This window comes from Teleopsis dalmanni, chromosome 1, assembly GCF_002237135.1.
Source record: "Teleopsis dalmanni isolate 2A chromosome 1, ASM223713v2, whole genome shotgun sequence".
In the NCBI taxonomy this organism is placed as follows: Eukaryota; Metazoa; Arthropoda; class Insecta; order Diptera; family Diopsidae; genus Teleopsis; species Teleopsis dalmanni.
In genome coordinates this window covers 198,220,126-198,244,044 of record NC_051846.1, presented here as the reverse complement: position 1 = coordinate 198,244,044, position 23,919 = coordinate 198,220,126, and the positions used below count along the sequence as shown (strand labels likewise).

Sequence of the window (23,919 nt, the reverse complement as noted above, 5' to 3'; positions counted from 1 at the left end):
AATGCTATTAAAGTTAATGGCATGAGTATTACTTATGCACTCCATTGTTTGCAATTCAATAGGGAGAAATTGGAAATTTATTTAGCTAATTTTTTTCTTACGCCACAATTGTTTTGCAGCGGGAAAACTGAACAAAAGGACTTTTATGTGCACCAAATGCTACACTAAAATAAATTACTTAGTGCAGTGTGAGTGTATCCCCAAGATACTTCACCGAACCAAGATGTCACATATGATGGACATTTTTATATCCACGAGTATGTCTGCTTTTTTCTTGTTGTTTTTTGTAATGGCAAAATTGAAAACAAAAGTCATATATATATTTTTTTTTTTTATGTACTGTACAATTGTTTTAATTAAAAACACACTTAGCTGAAGAGAAAAATAGAGTTATTTTAAAATTATATTTAAGGCATTTTGATTAAAGTAGAATTAATTCAAGTACTGCGCTTATGCCCAAAAGCAAACCATTCACAATAGACAGGTTGGCTTCTACCATTACAAGTAATCATGAGTGTTGGTAAGTATGTGTATGTGCGTGCATTTAAGTGTTTACGTGCCAGTGGCATTTCTCTTTGTCTACATTGTGACCGAAAAGCTTCCGGAAATTTTAAATAAAACGCAAAATTCTTAATCTTCATCAATATTTATTTTATCTCACTTCAAAATATGCTCCATTAGAAGCCGATACACAAATGCACGGTTTTCTCCAATCACAAAACATTTTTTTTATAGGCGCTTTCCGGTATGGCTTTGAGTTCCCTCTGCGAATTCTGTTTTACGTCTTCTATGGATTCAAAACGCGTTCCTCTGAGTGGTAATTTGAGGTTGGGAAACAGGAAAAAGTCACACGGTGCAAGATCAGGTGAATACGGTGGCTGTTCGATGGTATTTATTGAATGTTTGGCCTTAAAATCGTTGATAATGTTGAACAAATTGAGGTGAATCGGAACAAGCCGGGCGTTGACACGTCGCATACACAAATTGTCCACCAAAATCAAACGAGCCATCTCACGACCGATGCCTAGCTCTCGTGCTATCTCTCTAACACTCACATGAGGATTTTTGAACACGATTTCCTTTGCCTTTTCAATGTTTTCGTCGGTGGTAGAGGTCGAAGGTCGTCCAGAACGCGGCATGTCTTCGACGGTCGTACGACAGTCCTGAAAGGCTTTGTACCACTCATAAACTTGAGTTTTCGATAAAACTGATTCCCCATAAGCCTTTTGTAGCATTCGCAACGATTCTGCACACGAAATTTCGTTCGAAAAACAAAATTTGATGCAAACTCTTTGTTCAATATTTTTTTCCATTGTTTTTTTCGCAACGCACTACTGAGGTGAACTGGTTTCAACAGCTGCCGTAAACGAACTGTCCTGACAGATCGCGCTCATTTTTGGCATAGTAATTAAGGACAGTGCTGCAAAACTACATAAACTTAAAATATCGAAAAATATACAGCGCGCGAATTTTAAATGAGAACCTCCGAAAACTTTTCGGTCACAATGTATGTCTCTGTGCAATTTTTCTTTTATTTTAAATTTTTTATTATTTGTGTGCTATTTTCTATTCGCTCATACTCAAGAGACTGCAGCAAGTGAATTATTTTATGCGTTAGTGGCTTCTTTGTATGATTATAAATGAATGTAGGTGAAGCAAAGGCAATGTTGCGAGTAAAAACAAAATATTTATGCTTCTTTGTTGATATTTTTGCTTCATAAACACACATGTAAGTATACATGTGTATGTACGTATGCATACACCTACACTATAGTACACTTGCATGCGCTTGTATAAATTATGTTTACTTTTTACTTGAATGGCTTACGTATGAACACTGTGTATACGTTCTGACGGTATGACATTGCTAACCTTGTTGTTTGTTAGTTTGTTGTTGTTGTTCTTATTGTAGGTGTTGTTGTTGTTGGTGTTGGTGTACCAGTTGTTGCTTGTTGCTGTGATCAGTATAATAAATTGTAAGGATTCTTAACAGTGTAGCAAAATTATTGCAGATAAACAACGCATTGGCAGAGGTTATTCGTTACTTAAGTTCTATATATGCGCTTGTTTACGTTTATGCATATGTGCAAGAGTGTGGCTTTCTGTGTATTTCTTTTTATTTGTGTCATGTAAAACTGCATTTTTTTTCACTTTGCTCACTATATAAAATATCTTATACAAGCTTTTTAAGGATATCATTTTATTTGGTCGTTTTTAAGCATTAACTTTGAACAAAGACATAGATTAAGACAAGCTCAGCATATAAAAAGGATAATGATGTTTTAAAAATGATTATCCAAGATGTTGCTTTATATTCTACATGAGTTTTGGATACTCTTGTTTCATTTTTAATAAAAGCAAAAATCAGAGAAAGGTAACAAGATACTTTTTTGATGTAAAATTTGCAGCAGCTTTTAATATCTTTTTTCTTTTTTTTATGTATATTATTTTGTATTTTTTGATTAAATCAAAAAGAATTTTCAGTTTTGACTTTAAGGGATATCTAATATGTGAGCTACAGCGGCATAAATAAATGGTGTACAGTATTAATAAAAAATTTTTAAAAATACTACTAAAAATAATGTCATCGTATAAATTTCAGGTTTTTGTTAAAGTTTCCAAATTAATCTAAGTCAAAAATAAAAAAAATTAAAAAACTTGTTGCATATTTCGAAAATGTTTGACTTTTAAAATAACAGTTAATATTTGTAACTAAATATATATATCATTAAAATATATTAATTGCATTTATTGTTTACAAAATAGTTGGATTTATTCTCTTTACACTGAAAAACCATGTTATGTCTCTACCATTTAAAGACCCTAAGATATGGTCATTTAAAAATTGGTTTAAAATGCAAAACTCAAAACCTCATGGGCCTGCATTCCCTAAAAAAAAACTTAATAATTTTCTCTTAAGACACGAGAATTTCTATTTAAAAAAGGAGCTCATAAAAGAAAATTCAAAGACGGTATAACATACAAATTTCCCCATGCGTCTGTTGTGCAGTATTTATACAAAATTCAGTTAATTTAGCACATTAATACTATGGTAGTAGTTTTTGTAATATTTTTGTTTTTAGTGCATAGAGAGTTAATGGATTTGGTAAGAGCTAGTATCTTTACTGATACCACCGCGCATGTCTAGTTTGATTTTCATTGAAAAAACCAGGCAATCTACATCATTTTTACTTTGAAACTCTGTTTTGCTTCAATCTGGCAACACGAATTACGCAAATCTTTCAGCTGTCGCTTCGATTCTTTTAAGCAGAGCGAAAGATTTGTCCGAATGGCCATTTATTGTACTGAATAGCTTGGCCACTGGGTGTGCTAGTTATTTTTCTAACTTTTTCCTCACCAAAATATTTTTACCACTAAACTGAACTGCTGCCAACTATCACACCTGCAGCGTTACCACAGATGATTTGAAAGATTACCCTTTTTAAAAGACCAGATAATTTTAAATATCTTTCTAAGTGGTTAATTGTGTATTGAATGAAATGTTGAAGTTATTTTCAATCGTTTCTGTAAATACCATAATGATGTGCTATTGTTGAGTTTTAAGATTTAATCAATTTTAGATTTCACTAATTTCATTTTCCTAATTACTTTTCTGTATATGGAAGACTATTAAATTTCATCAATTTAAGATTTTGCTTAGTTGATTTTCTTAATGACTTTTCTATATATGGAAGACTAATATTCTAAGTTAATACTTACTGCAATTGCACTAATGATAATTGCAAAAGTTTTACTTATTTTTCTTGTGCAAAACACACTGTAGTTTGCTGTTTTTATTGCCTACAAACTAAACTGATTTCCTCATATACATTGAATATCAATTTAATGAAATTACTGCTTCACTGCTTCTAATATTTTCTATTTGCGCATAAATATGATTTTAATGAACTTTCATATACAAATTGAATTTAATTTTGTTCAAACGCGAACGCAACTCATTTGTCGTTAATAAGATTGCAATAATTGCAAGTAATTGAGTTTTCTATTGCTCCATCAATAATAAATGCATTTATGTATAGATTGTAGCAGTAATAGATATGCTAAAATGCAAGTTATTAAAATTTAAAATTGCAATTGTACACCACAAATTGCAATTAAAGTGTGTATGGGAATGTAGAGAATGTGGATCACCACGACGTATGAGTGACGTGTTATGCATTGTGTCAGCTGTCTCTTCTGCAATGCACTACTGACAGAGTGGCGTACACAGCACAGACAGGCATTGGATGTTGTGATTATTTTTCATATAACAAATAAGTAACAATATAATTTTAAAATACAAAAAAAAAGTATGTGGTATCCGGTTTGTAGTCATATTTTGTACTAAAAGTATGCAATAAAAAGTTCACTTCAAATTAAATAATTTAATTTGTTTTTATTGCAATTGATTATTGTTGAATTATTTGCGTTTATGTTTAAGTATGCTTCGGTCTGTGAAATTATTTGTAGCACGCTGTGTTGTACTGCACTTTGCACAAATTTAGACACTAATTGCATTAGTAGTAGCAAGGACAAGTGCAATATTTTTAACAAAGTTACAACCACATTTTGTGCAACAACATTGCAACAACATTGCAGCTTGTTCGCACGTTGCACATAGAAACTGCAGCATGTAAAATAAACAAATTTGAATTTAAAATAAATTTGCAATTTTATTTGCCACCGGAAACCATCGTTTTTCAGTGCGTGTGTCTAAATGAAATTAGTTGTTTGTATCTAAAATGTATGATCTTTTATTTTCACCATAAATATTTAGTTGACATTCCCGAAATTAGGTTAGGTTTGTTTTCTGTGTGGCAGTGTTATTTTCACATAATTTACTATGAATAATAAAATATTGTTTATTTGAATAAAATAATTTAAATATTTATGAGTTCATCATGTAGTTAGCATAAATTCTCATTTCATTTATAATTGTAAAATATTTAGAGAATGTTTATTGTTTCAGTTCAAATGATTTAAAGTTTCTCAAATATTTTTAATGAACTTAAAATTTATAAGTTCCGGTTTTGTTCATTTAAATAAAATCTATCATCAAATTATGTATGTATGTATACATAATGTTTGTGTGTATTATTAGAAATACACTTAAACACCATGTGTGTTTTTGAGCCAAGTTTTTTCTAAGATTGAAAGCTTATACTATAGTACACAAAATCATTTACTATGAAATTAAATAAAATATAATTAATCGACTTTGGATAACAGTAAATATTTGTAAACAGTTGTCCTGGCCCTCATTATTATACTACTGAGAGCTTTATCTTACCTTCTAAACTAACTACAATAAACCATTTGATATTGATAGATAATTTGTATATGCTACGTATAATATAATATTGGAAATTCATATGATCATGTTGGTTTCAGTATAAATTTTTTACATTAAATTTATTGTTATTGTTCAGTGACAGCATTGATAGGACGAATGTTAGAACGAAATTATATTATTTATTTATTTATTTTTATTTGAGCAAGTGCACTTGAGCACTTTTACACTTACTTAACTGCGAGGTTTTTTCATAACCCCTTTCTACACCTTGACTGGATTATTGTTTATCACTTCATCAGAATAAACAATAATTAAGCTCAGATCTGTATACCTCCCCGAGAAGCCTGTAACCATTCTGAGATTTGATAACGCGGTGTTGGTAAATCTGTCAGTTTTAGCAAATAGTTTCGGGGATCTATCCATTATGTATTTTTTGATGGGATCAACCTTGAGTACCTGAGGATGTCATTCGTCGTAATGTACCATGGTCTTTTCAGAGCCTGACTTTGTGGAATATTTAGCTGGCGAATAGTAGCGTTTGAAGCTTTGCTAAACACTATACAACCATATAGAAGTGACGGACTAATTATTTGGATATATATCAGTTTCCTGTACTTAGCATTGTAATTTTCATTTCTAAATAGCGGTTGGAGGTAATGAAGAATTTTGGCACAGCTAATTCTTTTCAGTTGAACATGTTTAAGCCATGTGAATCCTTTGTCCAGCGTGATACCGAGATATTTAACGCTATCCTCCCAGTTTATTACCATATCACCCACTCTCACTCTCGACGGATTCTGTCTCCACTTACGCATTATAAACAGAGCCTTAGTTTTTTCATTATTGATTTTTATTTTCCATTTCTGGAAATACTCCAAAATGAGTATTTGAATTATAGTCATAGAAATTATATTTGCTTTAAATTTGTATAGAAAGGCTTCGTCAGACTAAGTACTTTGTTTGGCTAGTGTGTATTACTTGAAACTGACTTGAAATCATTAGTATATAGGTCACATATTCACACTTGTCTTTATTTTAATCACTTTCGCAGCATCTGGATGTAAACTGAACCTAGCTATCATTAAAATTACTGCAGTGTCAATTGCTACAGCAACTTTGAAGGGTTTGTTAGTGTGGGCCCTAAAAAATTTCTAAGTTTCACTAAAGCTACAGTTCACTAAAGCTTTTGATTTAATATTGCATTGCAATAATGCCCAACTGGTAGGTGACAGCTGTGGATACCAAGTGGCTAATATCGTTGTTGATAATAATAATAAAAATTTACTAGTACAGATTTTTTGTTTTTAATTTAATTTTACTAAATAAATAATATTAATGAAGTTCATTTATCTGTTGAATAACACTTAAATGCAATGCATGCACTGAAGAACCTTTTGTAACTAATGGCAGTAGTCTCGTGGGTCCCATTTTAACAAAAAAATCTATGGACATTAACACAAAAAACTGTGTATATTTTCGTTTATGTCCTTAGTACATTTTTAGTCGGTTTGTTTATGTCTCTAAGGTAATTTTTCTTAATATGCGCATTTTAACTGTGTTTGTATAGCTGAGTTCCTATATTCTCTACAAGCTTGTTTTTAATATAATTTAAAATTTAAGTAAAGGCAAATAACATATTGTTTATGATATTTATTTAGTTTTCAATTCAAACAGCCTTTTATATGAAATGACCTTTATTATCATTATACTATGTATGTAATTTTACTTAATAATCTATACTTTCGATGAAATTTTTTTATGAGTTTCGAAGGGATTTTTACACTTAATTAAACCAACTGAGAATTACATATGAATTGAAGTTCTTCCAATTCGCTTAAAACTAAGTTTAATATATTCATGATTTTGTGTATAAAAAAGTGTTTAAAGCTAATACTTTGCTTTTATAATACAATATTCATAAGCTTAAGTAAAGTATTATGAAAAAAAATATATTATCTTATTATGTATACTTCACTTTACAAGCTTTTATGTGGACTCCTTATGCATATTTCATTGCAGCATTTTAATTTGGTTGAATAGCTATATACGTAACATATACCTTTTCGGAAATTTATTAAACTTCATCGAAGTAACAATTGATTTTAGTCAACAGGAAGTCCCTTTTATGCGCATATGCAATGAATTTTATATAAGCCCCATGAATTACTATCGAACTACTAGCAGGAGTCGTGGTAATATTATGTGAACCTGCAGGCATTAAAAGTATTCATACGTCTATTGTGAAACAAACAAAAGCAAGTATATTTGCATGTGAAACTGTGTGTTTCTTACATTGTGGCCCTCAAGGATATTTATGTGTTATCAAATGCTCTGAAAATGTTACGGCCATTGATTTTTACTTGAAGTCTTTCATGCCCTTAATTGTGCTCTTGACTTAAATTTAAAATTTGATATTGAAATGTTTACAGTGTAGTTTTCCTTAATATGCAATCAGTGCAGACATTTTTTAAAATATTTTCCGAAAAGTGTAAATTCCACTTCTACTGCATTAAGTGCTTTTCGCATAGAATGCAGCGTATGAATCAAAATAATTATATCCTTGAGCAAATCGTACCACAATCCGACATTTTTTTATTGCTGCTGAAGCATTTAGTTTGTATATCCTGGAGTAGAGAGTAGTGAAATGCGGATAGTTGTAGTTGTTAGGTAATGGCGTCGACAGCTCTCTTCACTTTTAATTTTCCAGACCATTACCTAGAAACGTGTCATTATTGCAAGAAGTCGGTTAGGAAAAGTTTGTGGCACGTATGCATATTTCGCAATCAGGATGTCCTGTCAGGCATAACGCGGAAAGTAAAATTAATACGACGCACATATCAAGACTTTTTATGCTCCTTATGTGCCTTTGTAGTTTCATTTTAAGGCGTTCATTATTATATATTTTTTTTTGGTTTTTTTACTGGAGATTTACGATTTGTAATAAAATGAAAGTAGATACTTATATAAAAATTTTTATACATCCTGGCTGCTTGGAAATTCATGTCTTTGGTTGGAAGTTAAAAATTAAATTTTTAATAATTGCTTTATTGCAGAGTAGTGATTTAAGAGCAATCTAGGTAAGGGTATATCATGTCAGTTTTCAAGTGGTTGCTGGAATTTATTTATAGTGTTGTTATTTTAAAACCTCAGTAGAACAATTATTTAAATGATTATGAGATTCATTTATTAAAGTCGGTTATAGGCACTAACATTTTTCCTAGTATGAGATTGATAAATTTAATAGAGAAAATCAATCTTATAGTCATAGTCGACAACTTATATTATTAATTTAATTCTGCAGATTATTCATTACTCTGCAACGTTTAATAAAAATTTGTTTTGAGTTGCTCTATGGGTATGAAACTTGGCTTGTAACCGACTTACTTACAGAAAAAATTCAAAGTTTTGTCAACAAAATTTCTTCGACATATACTCAAGGTATAGTGGCTAAATGTCATCAGTAAATCCGGAGTATGTGAAAAATGTGAAGTGGAAACAATGGCCAATTACATAAAACTACAAAAATGGCGGTGGCTAGTTCACACATTGCGAAAGGACGTCACAGAAATTTGTCGATAAGCTCTTGTTTGGAACCCTCATAGCAGTTGTAAGAGGAGACGTTCTAAAAATAAATGAAGAAGAACATTGTAAAAGAAAATTGAGTAGTCCGAAGAACGTGGAACGTGATGAAGATTTTGGTGAAAAACCGAACCTAATGGAAGTGCTTTATTGAGGCCATACGATCCAGTTGGAGATACAGAAACTGATGATGATAAAAAAGTGGTTCAATGGATCTTCTTCTGATTTAAAAGCTATTTGCATATATTCTTTAATTATTTATGGTATTCTTTGCAAGACTGTGAATGGAAGGTTATAAATTGTCATTTGAATTAATATGATTTTAATGATTTTAAATCAATAACAGTATTTAGTTCGCATTCACTTCTTTACTGAGTTGTGGTTTACTGCATACGAACATGCATTGAAGAGATTATTATTACTCAAGATTCATTTGTTTTAGGAACCTGAAGTGCGAGCGAGTGAATAAAGTCACTGATTTATGATGTTCTTTATGACATTGTGAATCGAAAATTGAGGCACCTCATTAATTAAAAAGCAATAGATTATTTGTGATACTGTTTTATTTATTACTTTCAACATTAAATTGTTCTTTTATTTTTAATCAACGGTTTAGAAATTTTTAAAAATAATTGAATATAATTTTCAAAAAACTCTGTTTATTTTAAACAAATTTTTTATGAAAATTTAATTTATAGGTATTGACATGTATATGAGTTTCAATTTCAATTAAATGCATTATTTTGATATATTTTCATTATAAATATAAACAATTTACATTTGTGGATTGAAACATTTCTAAAACAGAAATTGAAAACTCAATTTTAAATTACAACAACTATTTCCATTAAATTTTTCATCACAAACTAAAAGAAACTGTTAGTCCAAAAATAACCAAACCATTACGGTTAAAATGATTTGAATAAAATTACCATTTAAAATTGAAAAATTTGTTTTCCTTTTCCGGCTTTCTGGTGAGGTCCACTAACATAAAAAAATGGAAAATTGTTATAATTTCCAAAAAACAAAAAAATCCATTTAAGTTTTTGCCTTACGTGTACGGAGAGAAACGCATCTGCACAATTCGAACAGAATTCGTAAAGAATTTAATCGTTTTTAAAATTTTTTCGTTTTCAACTCCTTTTTCTGCTCCTTTTAATCCTTTTTTGTCAGTGTGCGAGAAAGTGCTTTTAATGCCAAACTGATTAACAATTCCATTTTTATTGGCTTTCCAGCTTTTCACATCGTGAACATGCATGTTTAATGCATTTACTCGTATTTGTTTCAATATCGAATGCACTTCCCATCGTTTAATGAATGCAATTTTAACACTTACTCCAGTAAAAAGGGAGAACGAGTCAAATCTGCTTGCATTTGCTGTTGTTGCTGTTATTGTTGTTATTTCAATTCATTTATTTCAAACCTGAATGTCGTTGAACACATCTGTACGGCGTTACACACGGCAATTGTAATTATTTGCACGGCAATGCCATTTAAGCTGCTTAAAAATACTTTGCAAGTATGCAAGGATATTCGTACATATAAACTGACAAACATACACTGGCAATAAATTGACAAGTTTAATCTACACATATAAATAAACCGAAAGTAGCATTTCTGGTTGGACAGGATGCATTTGGACACACACCTGATCAATTTACAAGTGGACACAAATGCGATTAAACATAAACACTTCATCCAACCAAAAGTGCAATTTTGCCAGGATACGTGTATCGCTAGTTCGCATCATACTTTGGGTTGTAAATCAATTTAATATCGAGCAAAAATGATTTAAATTGAGTGCTTTGTTACATGTACAGGATACCACATCCATTGTTATCTGTATGTATATGTTTATAAGGATATGTGTTTGTAAGGGGAGGGATATGGTCATGTTAGAATACGTGACTTCGTTTTAAGTTCAGTGAATTAAACCGATTTGTGCATAAAAGTTTTATTGTTGTAAATTCTGGAATTATGGTCAGTAATATCTTTTTATTGTTTTATATAAACGTTTTGCTTTATTGACTTTATTGGTTGTAAATTAAGTTTCAATTTTCTTTTATGTGTTCAGATACATTACACAAATCTGGCTTTGTGGCATAATAACATGTCAGTGTAATTGGTCATTTCACATGTCGGTAAAAATAATTGATAGTTCAGTTTAATTATGGGTTTCATGACTGAACTACCTTCAAATTAAAAAATTTTAAGATGTCATTTAAGATGTAATTGTGTTGTTCAATTAAGGAAATCATATTTGCATTCGAAAACTAGATTGCTTATAATACAAGGTGCTTTCATTTTTTGTAGAAATATACCTATGATTCAGTGACACAATTTATCGGTGAAATTATGACATCTTATCGTTTACAAAATCGATTAATATGGTTGATATTATTGGTCTAACATAACTATAATAATAATATACTTACAATGCATACCCAAAAATTTCAGTTTTGAAAATAGTAGTAAGAGTGGAAATACTAGATATAGTAATAGCATTAGTACTAGTAATAGAAGCACTGAAATGAACTATAGTCAGCGGAAGAGTCAGAATTATTCCCTCAAACTATGTAAGATCAAACTTAATCAATAGAAGTTAATTGATGTTTATCATCAATAGATTGTAGATATAGATGTTAACGAGACTAATTTATATTATTCGATCCTGTGCGGTAATTTCCAATTATATGATAGCACAAATTTGGCAATAACTTAACCACAACTTGACTACAAGTTGATCACAGCTTGACCATAATTTGACTATAGCTTGACGAATGTTAATTCCAAAGCGTAGAGATTTAAAGAAATTCATCATGATGAGAGATATTGATATTGACGAGACCATTTAATTTTATTCAATCCTGTACAATAATTTTCAGTGATTCGATGGTATATATATCTGGATATAATTTGACTATAACTTGTCCATAACTTTACCATAATTTGACGAATGTTCATCTTCAAAGCGTACTTAAAGGGTTACCTGCGTAAACACGATTCTTAACATTACTTTTCAAATGGAGTTCAACGGTGTCAAAAGATATGATCTATGTGACCAGATCACACCACTAAAATGTAAAACTTTAAGTCTGTTTATATGAATTTATAAAACGATGAAGGACATTAGTAGTTAATAGTTTAATTATTAACTCAAAACAAAAAATAATAATAAATATAAACAAAGAAGTAAATATTTACACTCCAGAATCAAAGTACACTTCACGAATAATAGATATAGGCAATATATATTAGTAGATATAGATATATATACCATAGTATATAGACTCTTCTTTAAAAGACCTATGATTTAGGGGAATGTCCAAAATAGCTAAAAAATTTTTTCCACATTTTTTGTTGGTTGTTTAAGCCTTATTATCATTATTCCACACTCTTTTAGAAGCTTGAAGACTCACCAGGTTTGCCAGTTTTATGAAGTAATGTTTTCCTCCAGGTTCTTTTAGGTCTGTCCCTGCGTTAAATTTCTTGTGGGTTGGGCATTATGTATTGTAAAATGGCAATTATTAGACTGAACGTATGATATCTTACATGACAGCTCTCTTGAGTGAGTGTTCTTAAAGCAGTGCAAATCAGCACCAAGAAAGTGGTCGTATTTTATGTGATTAAAAAAGAAAAGCTAAAATTTCCTTGACATTATAACTCATCTGCTATCTTTCAAAAAAAAAATGAACTACAATTTTCCCTCCACTTTTATCAAAACAATAAAAGATACTTATCTATTGGTGACTTGTAATGTTTTTTTCTTGTCCTAAATTGAAGTTCTGAATGCGTAGTAGGTGTTATCTATGCAAAGTACAACAGTTGTGACATTAAACAAGTCAACATGCGAACTTTGATATACTTTTTTGCATAAAATCTTTTATGTTCTTTGGAACCAACAGTACAGCGTACCGGATTAAAAATACTGATCTGAAAAGTTTTACATCATTTGTGTGAAATTTTGTATAAAAAAAAACGTATAAATTAAGGAACTTTATGTGCTATAAAGCAAAATTCTTGCTTCAAACCCCAGGTAATGTCGCAAAAATCCATTAATTCATATATAAAAGATGAAATTAAATTATTTGCGTTAATAAATCCACACATTTCGGGGCAAAAAAGAACGAAAATGTAAATAACATGAAATTTATTATGTTGTTCTTACCTTTAACCTTTGGCCTTAGGGTATTGTTGTTGGAGTGTTACTTCCGTTCGGACCGGATGCTAACATAGCACCTTGAGAGAATTTTATTTTCATTTTTATTTTTATTTTTATTCTGGTTTTCTTTTTACTTTTATTTTTCACTTTTATTTTTCAGTTTCAGTTTTATTTTTCAGTTTTATTTTTCAGTTTTATTTTTCAGTTTTTATTGTTGTGTTGGTAACACTGTGCCATATTCGAATGAGGAAAATTTTAAAAATGTAGAAAGTCAAGGTGGCAATTAAAATTTATGCGAAAAATATGAAAAGCAGATAATGGAAAATGGAACATAAAATGTTGTGAATTAGTATGAAAATGACTTGGCGCATTACTTTATTGCCAGTCTATAATATGCAATAAAAAGGTGTAATAAATAAATTAAAGCAGACTCAACAAAGAAGTGAGAAGTAACACATTAATTAAATAAAGTTAATAATTTATTGCAATAAATACTGAAATTGAGCTTAAGCATTAGCTTTATCTTCCAAGCAATTGCTTTTTTCTACTTCTACTTCTACTTCTGCTTATAAATGAAGTTTTTCATCTCGATTTCATTCTAACTAAGAAACCAAAACTTAATTATTTATATTTGTTAGTTGGTAAATGGAAGCTACTTCTTCTTAGCTGTGTTGCTATGCAAGTGGTTACTTGAAGTTTAGTTGATTTGTTTAGCAAAAAGTTTGATGTTCTTCAAGTTGTGGCATTAATTTTTTTCATTCTCCAAGTTGCGAAGTAAATTTGATTAAATTACAGATTTGCTTAAATTCAGCAATCACTTGTACAATCCAAAATATCATCCTAAATCTACTAGAAACATTGTGGAATTGTGGAAAGTTTGAGGAAACTTTAGTTGCTCTGTGGAAGTTGTCTTTGCGGAAAAAAAATATCGCAGCAACATAACGAAGTGTCAGAACAGTAATGTTCAACATTCTCTGACAGCGGTTGCTCTTAGAGGGAAGCAACAATGTGGCAAATTGCTTAAACAATACTAAAGTACAAATCATGGAAATTATGGTTTTAACTCGGAATGCCAACAATAAAAAAAAAGAGACAAAAAACTTAGTAATGCAAATGCAAAAGTTTTTAATTAACATTGCTTAAGTTATATACATGTTTTTTCATATGCACTGTATTTCACAATACTTACGCTTACAGATGTACATATAAACTAGATTAAAAAGTAGTCATGGTCGCAAAGGATGTGGGTAGTATTAAAACTCTAATTAATTTTTCTTCTCTTGCTCTTTTGCTAATTCCACATTTAACCAAAAAAATGTTCTACTTAAAAAGTTAGAAAGAAAAAATTGTAATTACAAATTGCTTACAAATAGCAATGGCTATAACTTTTTCAATCTTGAAAAACATTTCTACAAATATGTTTTGGAAAATCAATTTTCGGTTTAAGTAGTGCAGTTAGAGTGCACTTTTTATATTAGTTGAATTCTACTATTCTAATATTTTATGTAGTTTGTGTGCTATTAGCTGACATTGTGGCTATTGTTACTACATATTCTCGTCTTTAGCGCTGTCAATCTACAATTCGATTGTTTTTAATATTAATGTTTGTACATAATTAAGCTAAGTTAGCGAAAAAACAAATGAATTTACAATTAAATCAAGATGCCAGGCTAGACAGAACAATCTGCTATTGGAAAGAAGACTGCTGTTCCTATTGTTGATCGTTGTTCAATGATTTCTTTTAAAGACACAATGACCAACCCTCAAGCTATAACTACTAATCTATTATTTGGTTTATATACGAGTACTACAATTTCCAATGATTTTTTATTCAGACACGACAACCAACCCACAAGCATTAATTTCTAATCCATTAACTGGTTTATATACGACTGCTAGAATGTCCAATGACTTCTTATAAAGACAAAACGGCCAACCCATAAGCATTGATTTCTGATTCATTAACTGGTTTATATACGACTGTTAGAATGTCCAATGATTTCTTATAAGGACAAGACGACCAACCCATAAGCTTTAAATTCTGATCCGTTTTCTGGTTTATATATGAGTGCAAAAACATATACTATATGCTAATTGGAAGAAGCAATCGTTAAGAATGTACTGCTGCTGCAGGTGTTAGATGTAAGGATGATATGAAGCCAGCAAAAAATATAGATTGATGCTGTTGATAGCTATTTTGATATGATATATGTACGAAAATGTGGCTTAGTATTCGATGATTGAGGTGCCGGTAAATAAACGAAACTTGGCTTGGTTTACCCAGGGTTATATATTTGAACTGAGTTATTATTATTTCAGTAAAGAATCAGGTTAAGAATTTTTTAATTATACTTTTAATCCGAAATCATTATTTTAAAAATTATTATTACTACTAGTTTCCTTAAATCAATTTATTTTAAGGAAGCAGAGGGAGATTAGAAAAGAAAATTTTGACTATTGAGAGCGAAAAATCCATAGAAAATATTCCATTATGTCATCGTCCTACAAACTAATTGGACTTAAGCATTTGTTAGCAAGGCCAAAACTGGTACATAGTGCAAGTAGCATAACCAGTGATTGCACCAATAAGTAGTTTGTAGTACTTGCGATATGGAGTCACAAGAAAACATTTTCACTAATTTCAAGTGGGATTAATTTGGTGTACCTGCATCCATCGTGCTTACGCCATTTATTTTTTGATTTTAATTCGATTTAATGGTCAAACGCTCAAAGGCACACAACAGAATATGGTAAACTAAGATTTAAGAATTATTGTGGTTCAGAAAGTTTTGTATTAGTATTAGCATTTATGGATTCATCTGCTATTTTTTTTTTCCATAGGCCGGAATGGCCAACAACCTAGTGAAGAGTTAAGTTTTTGTGTCCAAAATATGCAGTATAACCACATTAAAGGACTAGTTTTAATAACGTAAACGGATTGATCAGTGTTTAAGGTGCATTTTAGCTATCTCTTAGGAATATGATCATTTTCCGTCTGAACTTGGATTTAAGGTTAATGGGGCAGCTTTGTCTTAAAGATAGATCCAAACCTTTTGTAAAGTTGTACTTAATCTTCAAACACTCAAAATATATTCTATTATCGGAACCCTTTTTACATTTCGAGCCAAAATTTGTTAAAAAGAATCAGATGTTACTAAGTAATCATTATAGTTCATCTCATAAAATATTGTAAAAATGGAAAGCCAATGTATACATTTCAATATTTGCATTATTTCACCACGAGCTGCTTCTATTCTAGCATTTCATTTTATTTAATATAAAGAAATAAAGTATAATCTGCAGTTAGTAGTACTAACACAAATATTCAACGCTATTTATTTGAGAAAAGTGGTTAAGTCCATTTCTCTGTTTCCTTTATTTTAACATACGACATCTTCTCTAACAACAAAATGGAATTAAGTCATATCGAGCATTTGGGTAATGTTTCCACCTGGTTTTAATGTCTGTTTTAATTTCAGTTGAAAAGCGAAAATTGTCATTTGAACACAACGTTCAGCCACATCCCACATACTTTCCTTGAACTCCAACCGATTAAGCGACATTCCAGTGCACTTAGTTGCACGAATACCGAGCAGCCGTGTTAAAAACATTTTAAAGAAGTTCGCCAGTTGTCCGTCTGTCCCCGAAATGAGTCGGAAACGCAGCTGCTTTATCATTTGTGAGTTTCCGTTTACTTTAGAATTTTTGGTTTTTAGTGCCTGCAAATAGCCGACAGCATTTTTAATTTGTGCCTTGACAGTTATTTTACTACATTTCGCTTTTATTTTGTCATTTTGATTAAAGCCAGAACGAGAATATTTCAAAAGTTTTTCTTTGTCTTTTGGAACGTTAACTGCCGCTGATTAAACACGCGGCCGCCTGCCTTATGGCATACCGACACCATAAACAGAACAGCAAAACAACTTATATAATATAAAAATTTATAAATACATTCTATAAACATATTTAGATACGAAAACTTTAGAAAAAGTGTATTTAGGACTCCGTTAGAATTAAGTCACTTAAAGCCAATAAAAAACCGCACCCATTTAAGGCACCTTTTGTATGCTCCTCGCAGTGCCTTTTCAACGTACATTGTTGGCTTTTGCAAGGCTCCGGCATATTGGATGACTGCCTACAGTGGAGCAATGTTTGCTGAGGCAGTGCCTCTCTGATGGGGCTTGGTGCGTTATTTAAGCTTGGTTACACAATCGTTTTTGCTTTCTAATTTAAAATGCTCAAGTAACACGCACTTATTTACATATAAGAATGTATTTTAAAAATAAGGATACGTACGTACGCACATACATTAAGTATTTTTCGTAGTGTGTATCCTCGTAAATCGTTGAAAAAGGTAAGCTGTTGAGAAAATAATGTTATTAAATATTTAAAGAAATTTCATTGAATTGAAGCTTATGTGGATTTCGTTAATGCGTTCAATGAGCTTAGGTTTGTAAATACTCAAATAAATAAAGCGTACTACGGTCTTAGGCGGAAGTACAGTACGCAAGAAGATAATATTTTTTGTGAGATGTGTGTTCATTTTTGGTTAATTTTGACTTTATTTGTGTTTTATGTTATGTTTGTAAGCTTATATTACAAGATTTTGACTATTCAAATGTTAAATAAAACGAACAATAATGACACACATTGGGTTACTTAGCAAATAATCCTGTTTTATTCAATTTACATATGAAGAAAAAATGTGCAAAGAAATATTAGAAGTTATAGAAGGGTTCGAATGAAACCCTAGTAATGAAGAAACAACAACAGAAACTTCAATAAAATAATCACATTTTTGTTGTTATTTCTTCGTTACTGTTCGAATCCTTCTATAAATTCTAATATTTCTTTGAAAAATTTTTCCTCATACGTAAATTGAATAGAATTGAAACTTAAAATAGAATTGAAACTCAAACTTAAAAAAAAATATTAGAGGTTATGTTCTTAATTGATTCTGAAGTTCCTAAAGAAGTTGGGGTATGTAGAAATCTAAATTTATCTGGAGTTAATAATTGGAATAGCTGCCTTATAGATATCGGTTAAATTTTTGAACGCGAACGCGAATGAATTTAAAATTTCATCGGTGTGCAAATATATCTCGAGACAATCGACAAGGATATAATCGATGTGGGTCGTCCTCGGCCAACATGAGCCTTAGAGACTTCTCTTGTTTTCAAAAGTCAGACTATAATAGACTAAGTCAGGCTGTCATTACTATTACTATTACTGAAGACGATTCAAATTAATTGCGGTTAGGTGATCAGCATGGATGACAACCATATTCAGTAACTGATATATGTATGACTTTTATTTTTCGCAAAACTTGAAATTGTACGTTTAACGTTATGATGATAGTTCAAATTGTTAGCATCTATATTAGAATATGATTTCCATATAACACCATACAACATTTTTTAGGCATACTTAATAGTTAAACTGAGGGTTGCCTTAAAAATGTTTTATAGTTTTATCAATTTTATATGCAAACAACATTTAGTTATTAAAAGAGGTTGCCATCTGAGCGGGGCAATGGAAGAAAATTCGATAAAATATTTGATTGCCTCAACGTTTGAAATATATAAAGGATTGAGTAAAGCACTAGCATGACTAGTGGTAGTATAATCTGATATTGTACTAGATGGGCTCCTCTTGAACGACAAAATGGGTTTTGATAGTTTTGTGATTTTTTTTTGCTTTATTAAATGATTTTGATTATAAAATAATAGCTAATATGTAAGATTATAATACTACAATGTTGGTTTGTACATATAACATGCGATAAATAATTTTTTTCGCGGACACCAAACGATGATACCAAAATCATAATTTGTATGTTGCTTAGTTGGATTATATGTTTGAGGTTTAAATTAAATACTCTGGGACCAACCGAGTACTCCTTCTCCTTCATTTTACAAAGAGGAAGTCAAGATTATTACTGGTTTGTTGAGTAGTTGTGTTACATGTATAGGGATTGTATAGAATACGTGAATTATAGTTAGTCTAATGGAAAGTGCACCGATTGTTGTCATGGATAATTAATTAAAACAAAGACTTGTTAAACAATATATAGCATTACACAATGTATGACTCTAAAAACAACTCTGTAAAAACGTTCTTATATGGGAATAGATGTCTCAATTGAGGATTCTCATGTGACTCTATAAAAGAAAGCAAAGAAATTTAAACTTCGCTAATAATGATTGATGATCAAATAGTTGTGATATTAAGTGCCATCTAAATAAAATTAAAAATTAATAAATTCTTAAAAATAAATAAACTGATAAAAAATTTGTTGATTGTTTTAATAATCTATTTCATGAGAATTATAAATAAATATTTAAAAAAAACAAGTAGTAGTGTGTGTTTTACTAAAAAGTTTTATTGCTCTCAACTAAATTCTCTTCCGTTTTTCACAAAAATTCTGTTGGAAATATATAAATTGATACTGAAATAAATCTAACTTTTCAAAATCCATTTTTATCTATAGTGTGCTATATCATGGTTTCAATTTCAGTTTCAATATAAATTCCCCTAAATGTTAACACTAAAATGTTTGATATTCAGCAGCATTAGAATAGAAAAAATTGAAAATTTATTAAAAATATGTGTCGAAAAAGTGCTTAGCACTGCTGAAAATATCTTTCAATCAATCAAAACTGTTTGTTGGTGCAATGAAATAAATCACAGTGATTCTACTGTACAAATCCCTCACAAAAATGCATAAAAAATTTGTGGTAAAAAATCTGAGCTGAGTATAGCCAATTTTAACAATAAAAGTGAAACATAAAAGTTAAAGAACTGACGAACTCAATATACTAAAAAACTGAATTTAAAATAAGATGGACAAAAAAAAGGCAGGAAACTTTTTACCAAAGTACATTCAAAAATTTTTTGGAAGATACACGAGGATAAGTTGAGTAACAAGAAAATATCGAGAACGACTGGCAAAAACATTTATACTAAAATCAATAAATAATTTTTTGCTTGATTTTGATTTCAGTGCAGCACAAGTTTATCAAAAATAAATATTTTTTTTTTTCACAATTTATTTTGGCAAAGTTTCCTTTCGCTTATCCTTAGAGTCTGCCTTCAACAGCTACAAAAACCCGTGCCCACAAAGAGCTGGTATGATTACATCAAGAAATCAATGCATGCATAGTTCCTGCACTGCATAGTTCTGTTGTTGTTAGTGGTATTTTGAATATATTATCCTGCAATACCCTGCTGGTCGCTGTGCAATTTATCCTCCACATATGGCCAAGTTCAATTCCAGCATTGCATATGTGAGTAAATTCGTTGAATTCGTTGAATTTGTTGAATTGGTTGAATTTGTTCTGCTGCAATGACGTCGAGTTGCACATAAAAGAATTTGTTTCTGAGTTATATAAGCAATTTTCAGAATTTTAAGTGAATAAAAATATGCAATAACAGCAAATCAATGGCTTTGGCAACTGTTAACAATCAAATATCCTCGGCATTCCATTCTTCACAAGAATTGTTGAATTCAGAAGAATTTTGTTCTATTCAATGCTTAAAGAGAAACGCGTTAAAAAGAGGTTTTTAAAATATATTACTTACAGTAATGTGCCAAAATATTATTAAAATGTAGTATCTCTAATAATAGAAAATTAACCATCAATCTTTTTCTTTTCTTTACAGTCACAGAGAAGGAAATCAGACAATGGTAAGTGAAAATATAATAACATCAAGAATTTTTTTTGTATGCAATAAAAAAAAAATTGAATGTTAATATTTTTGTCGAATGTGACGCGTCTTATGAAGAATATGAATATTTATAAGTTAGAAGGGTTCGAATAGTAATAAAGAAACAACAACAAACGTTTTTTAATTAATTTAGGGAAATTTGACTGACCATACATGGTGGTAATCCAAATTGCGTTGTATGGTCAGCCGAATTTCAATAAATTAATTAAAAAATATTTGTTGTTGTTTCTTCATTACTATTCGAACCCTTCTAAATAAAAAACACAACATTGTACCAAAAAATAACGAAGAAATTTTATATCACCCAATATATATACTTTTTCATATTTGAAACTAAGCCTGTAGACATAATCTACAAAATGTCTACTAGTGCTCTTGAGAGAAACACCAGAACAGCAATTGTGTTTGTGTTCAGGTTTATTAAAACTAAAGCTGTGGCTAGGGTGTATCCAGTGGTTGGTAGTGTTATCTATTGTGTATTGAATACCCCTTTTTTGACATTATAACCAACATATAATACACTACAAAGTACCTCCAAATATATTTCTTAGTATAAGCTCCCACATTCACAATCCTTTCTGGGTCAGTAAATAACTACAAACGTGTAGATTAATATATTTGAATCAATTTGTTGTGTTGATATGGTCAAAAATACTTATCACCTATTTAATTAAATAATTAGTTGTCGTTTATAGTATCATAGTAGGCTTTGTTAGGTAGTCCGATTAGCCATAGTCAGTCGGTAGTACTGACAGTTTTTAAATCATCTGTCTTTCGGTCAAAGATGTGACTATTTAGCATTGGATACCAATCAAATACTTTTTGGGTCAGAATATTTTCATCTGTTTGCTCAATATGATGAAGCTAATTAAGCTGAAGCTATGGTTGACTCTAAGTTGAGTTATGGTTATTCTTTGATAACTGGTTTCTGCAGAGTCCCACCTATCTCACTAACTAACTTGTGTACTCCTCATAAGCTTCGTAATTATTCAATGACTGATTTAAAATCTGCGTACCGCCCCGTGCTGTTAGAGATTACTCTGAGATTAGATAACACTAAGTAGGGCAGCCTGTCGGTTTTCGCATACATTTATATATATATATCGTATATTCGATATCGTATATCGTATCTACATATGGTTTATTATAAAAAGTCTGATATCTTTTTAAAATCTGCAAGTCTTTAATAAAGTTAATAGTAATAAAAGTTCAATTTCAATTCGACGATAAGCTTTTTTATTTAAACTTATTCGAAAAAGGATAGCAGTTTTAGTTTGTCATCATCAATTACATATTCCAAAAAATGTTGACATTTAAGCAAAAAAATATATATATATCTTCGACTAGAGCGTAAAGCAACAAAATCACTTACAACGAGCCCAAACGTTAGCGTCACCGTCAGCCTATCTGCCATAAGATGATATGCCCCTGGTATCTCTCTAATTTAGTCATTCTTTAACGCCGTAAGAGATACTCTAGAAATGCACCAGAGAGACTAAGTTTAAAGCATACTCCTATATGATGACATTTCAAACTGATGTTTAGCCACAGTCAGGTTTGTTACACATCCAAGATTTCTTTTTCATAATATATTCGCCTCCTTTAACTAAGATTTCAAATGATTGTTAGGAGGTTGAAAATAACATAATCTAGAACTTACTATATTTTAACTGTTATCTTGTAGCTTTTGATATCACAAATGGTATGATTCCATATTTGATTCAACATGCGCTTGCCAGGTTTGTAGTTATGTACTTTAGTAGTTCTGTGGAGTTTTAAAAAGTTTACTGTTTATCAATAAATAAAGAATTAAAAGAACTTAGTTTACTTCTTTCGGATAAGGAGGGAATAAAATAATAGCCAGTAATTATATATAGTATTTGTCTGTAAAGAATAGAACTTATGACTCTCTATTATATTTTTGAAGACTGGAGACTTACCAATGTTTATATCCATGTAATCATGAGTGTTTGGAAACCCATGAGTCAACTATTGACATAGTTCGCCATATTTCAGAACTATAATTGATTTTAAAGTAATTGAAAGATTTTCCACCAAGCTACTCTTGAAATACTTTACTTACTGTTTTGTTAGTATGTCTATTTTGATTTATACATTATAATTTTGATGAAAAGGCCAAAAGTTTACCAAAGTTTCTTGAACGAAAGTTATTCAATACATAAAATAAAATATATTTTTTCTGAGCTGGTAAGAAATTTTACAAAACTCAAAGCCAACTTTTTTATTAGAAAACATATTTTTTTTAAATTTGTAAATAATATAAATTTTAATATTTTTTAAAAAGCATTGGTATAAAAATATGTTATACTTGCTAGAGAAATGAAACGAAGAATATAGAGAAGGAGGCAATCTCCAAAACAATGTAGTCGTTTCTTCACTAGTCCCAGACAATTACATAGAAAGTAATAAATATAATCTATCTTCTTTTCAACTCCTTCAGCGCCCACTTGTCGAAATACGCCATCTTCAATACAACGCTGCAATGGTGTCAGTACTCCAGATAGTTAACCTATTTCCGGCTTACTAAAGCAATAAGGCCGTAGGATCCTATCCACCACGTAATTTTTGCGATTAATCCGCAAGTTATTTGCTACTCATTTTGCGATTGTACATTTTTTTATTTTCTGCATGATAAATAGTTAACACATTATGGTATGCACGATGAGTCGGACTTACTTATGTATATTTAAGAATCTCGCATGCTATAGCGTTTCCTCTGCCCAGATTTCGATCAATTTTATAATTTTTTGATTGTCTAAAAAGTTACGACAAAGTTCGATACAGGTTTGAAAGTGGAATTGCACTTACTTGTACTAGCATGTTTGCTTTTTCGGTCGCGTTTTCTTAGCCACAAACACGCTGCAAGTATTAGATAGTCAAAATGCCTAGTAATCTACTAATCTATCGAGTAGAAGCTGAATCCTTCTAATCTCCATTTCCGAGCCATACATGTGAGGGTGACCCCCGAGTTTTCTATCAGATTCCAGAGTTTTCTCGATTCCTACTTATCTCTGGTGAAGCATAATATAGGAATGTAAGTAAAATCCATTATTGATATCATAAAGTTTGCAGGAGGTCGCAAATCAATTTTGGCTAAGACACAACTCTTGTTTGATTTTCATCGAAATTGAATCGT

General features: G+C 30.6%; 1 protein-coding gene and 2 long non-coding RNA genes across 3 annotated transcripts in view; 1 reads left to right on the top strand and 2 right to left on the bottom strand.

The window, feature by feature from the left end:
- LOC119671192 (frequenin-1) overlaps window positions 1–23,919 on the top strand; it is a 49,635-nt gene that overhangs the window by 19,723 nt on the left and 5,993 nt on the right. Inside the window, exon 2 of the mRNA XM_038081746.1 lies at window positions 20,697–20,721. Within this exon, the coding sequence (XP_037937674.1) occupies window positions 20,697–20,721 (25 nt within the window). The remainder of the gene's footprint in view (window positions 1–20,696; window positions 20,722–23,919) is intronic.
- On the bottom strand, window positions 21,971–22,529 carry LOC119671194. Its single transcript, XR_005251773.1, has 2 exons — window positions 22,423–22,529; window positions 21,971–22,368 (listed from the first exon to the last, which is right to left on the bottom strand). It is a non-coding gene; the product is annotated as an uncharacterized LOC119671194 (long non-coding RNA).
- LOC119671193 lies at window positions 22,563–22,883 on the bottom strand. The gene is made up of 3 exons (XR_005251772.1): window positions 22,846–22,883; window positions 22,703–22,780; window positions 22,563–22,646 (listed from the first exon to the last, which is right to left on the bottom strand). It is a non-coding gene; the product is annotated as an uncharacterized LOC119671193 (long non-coding RNA).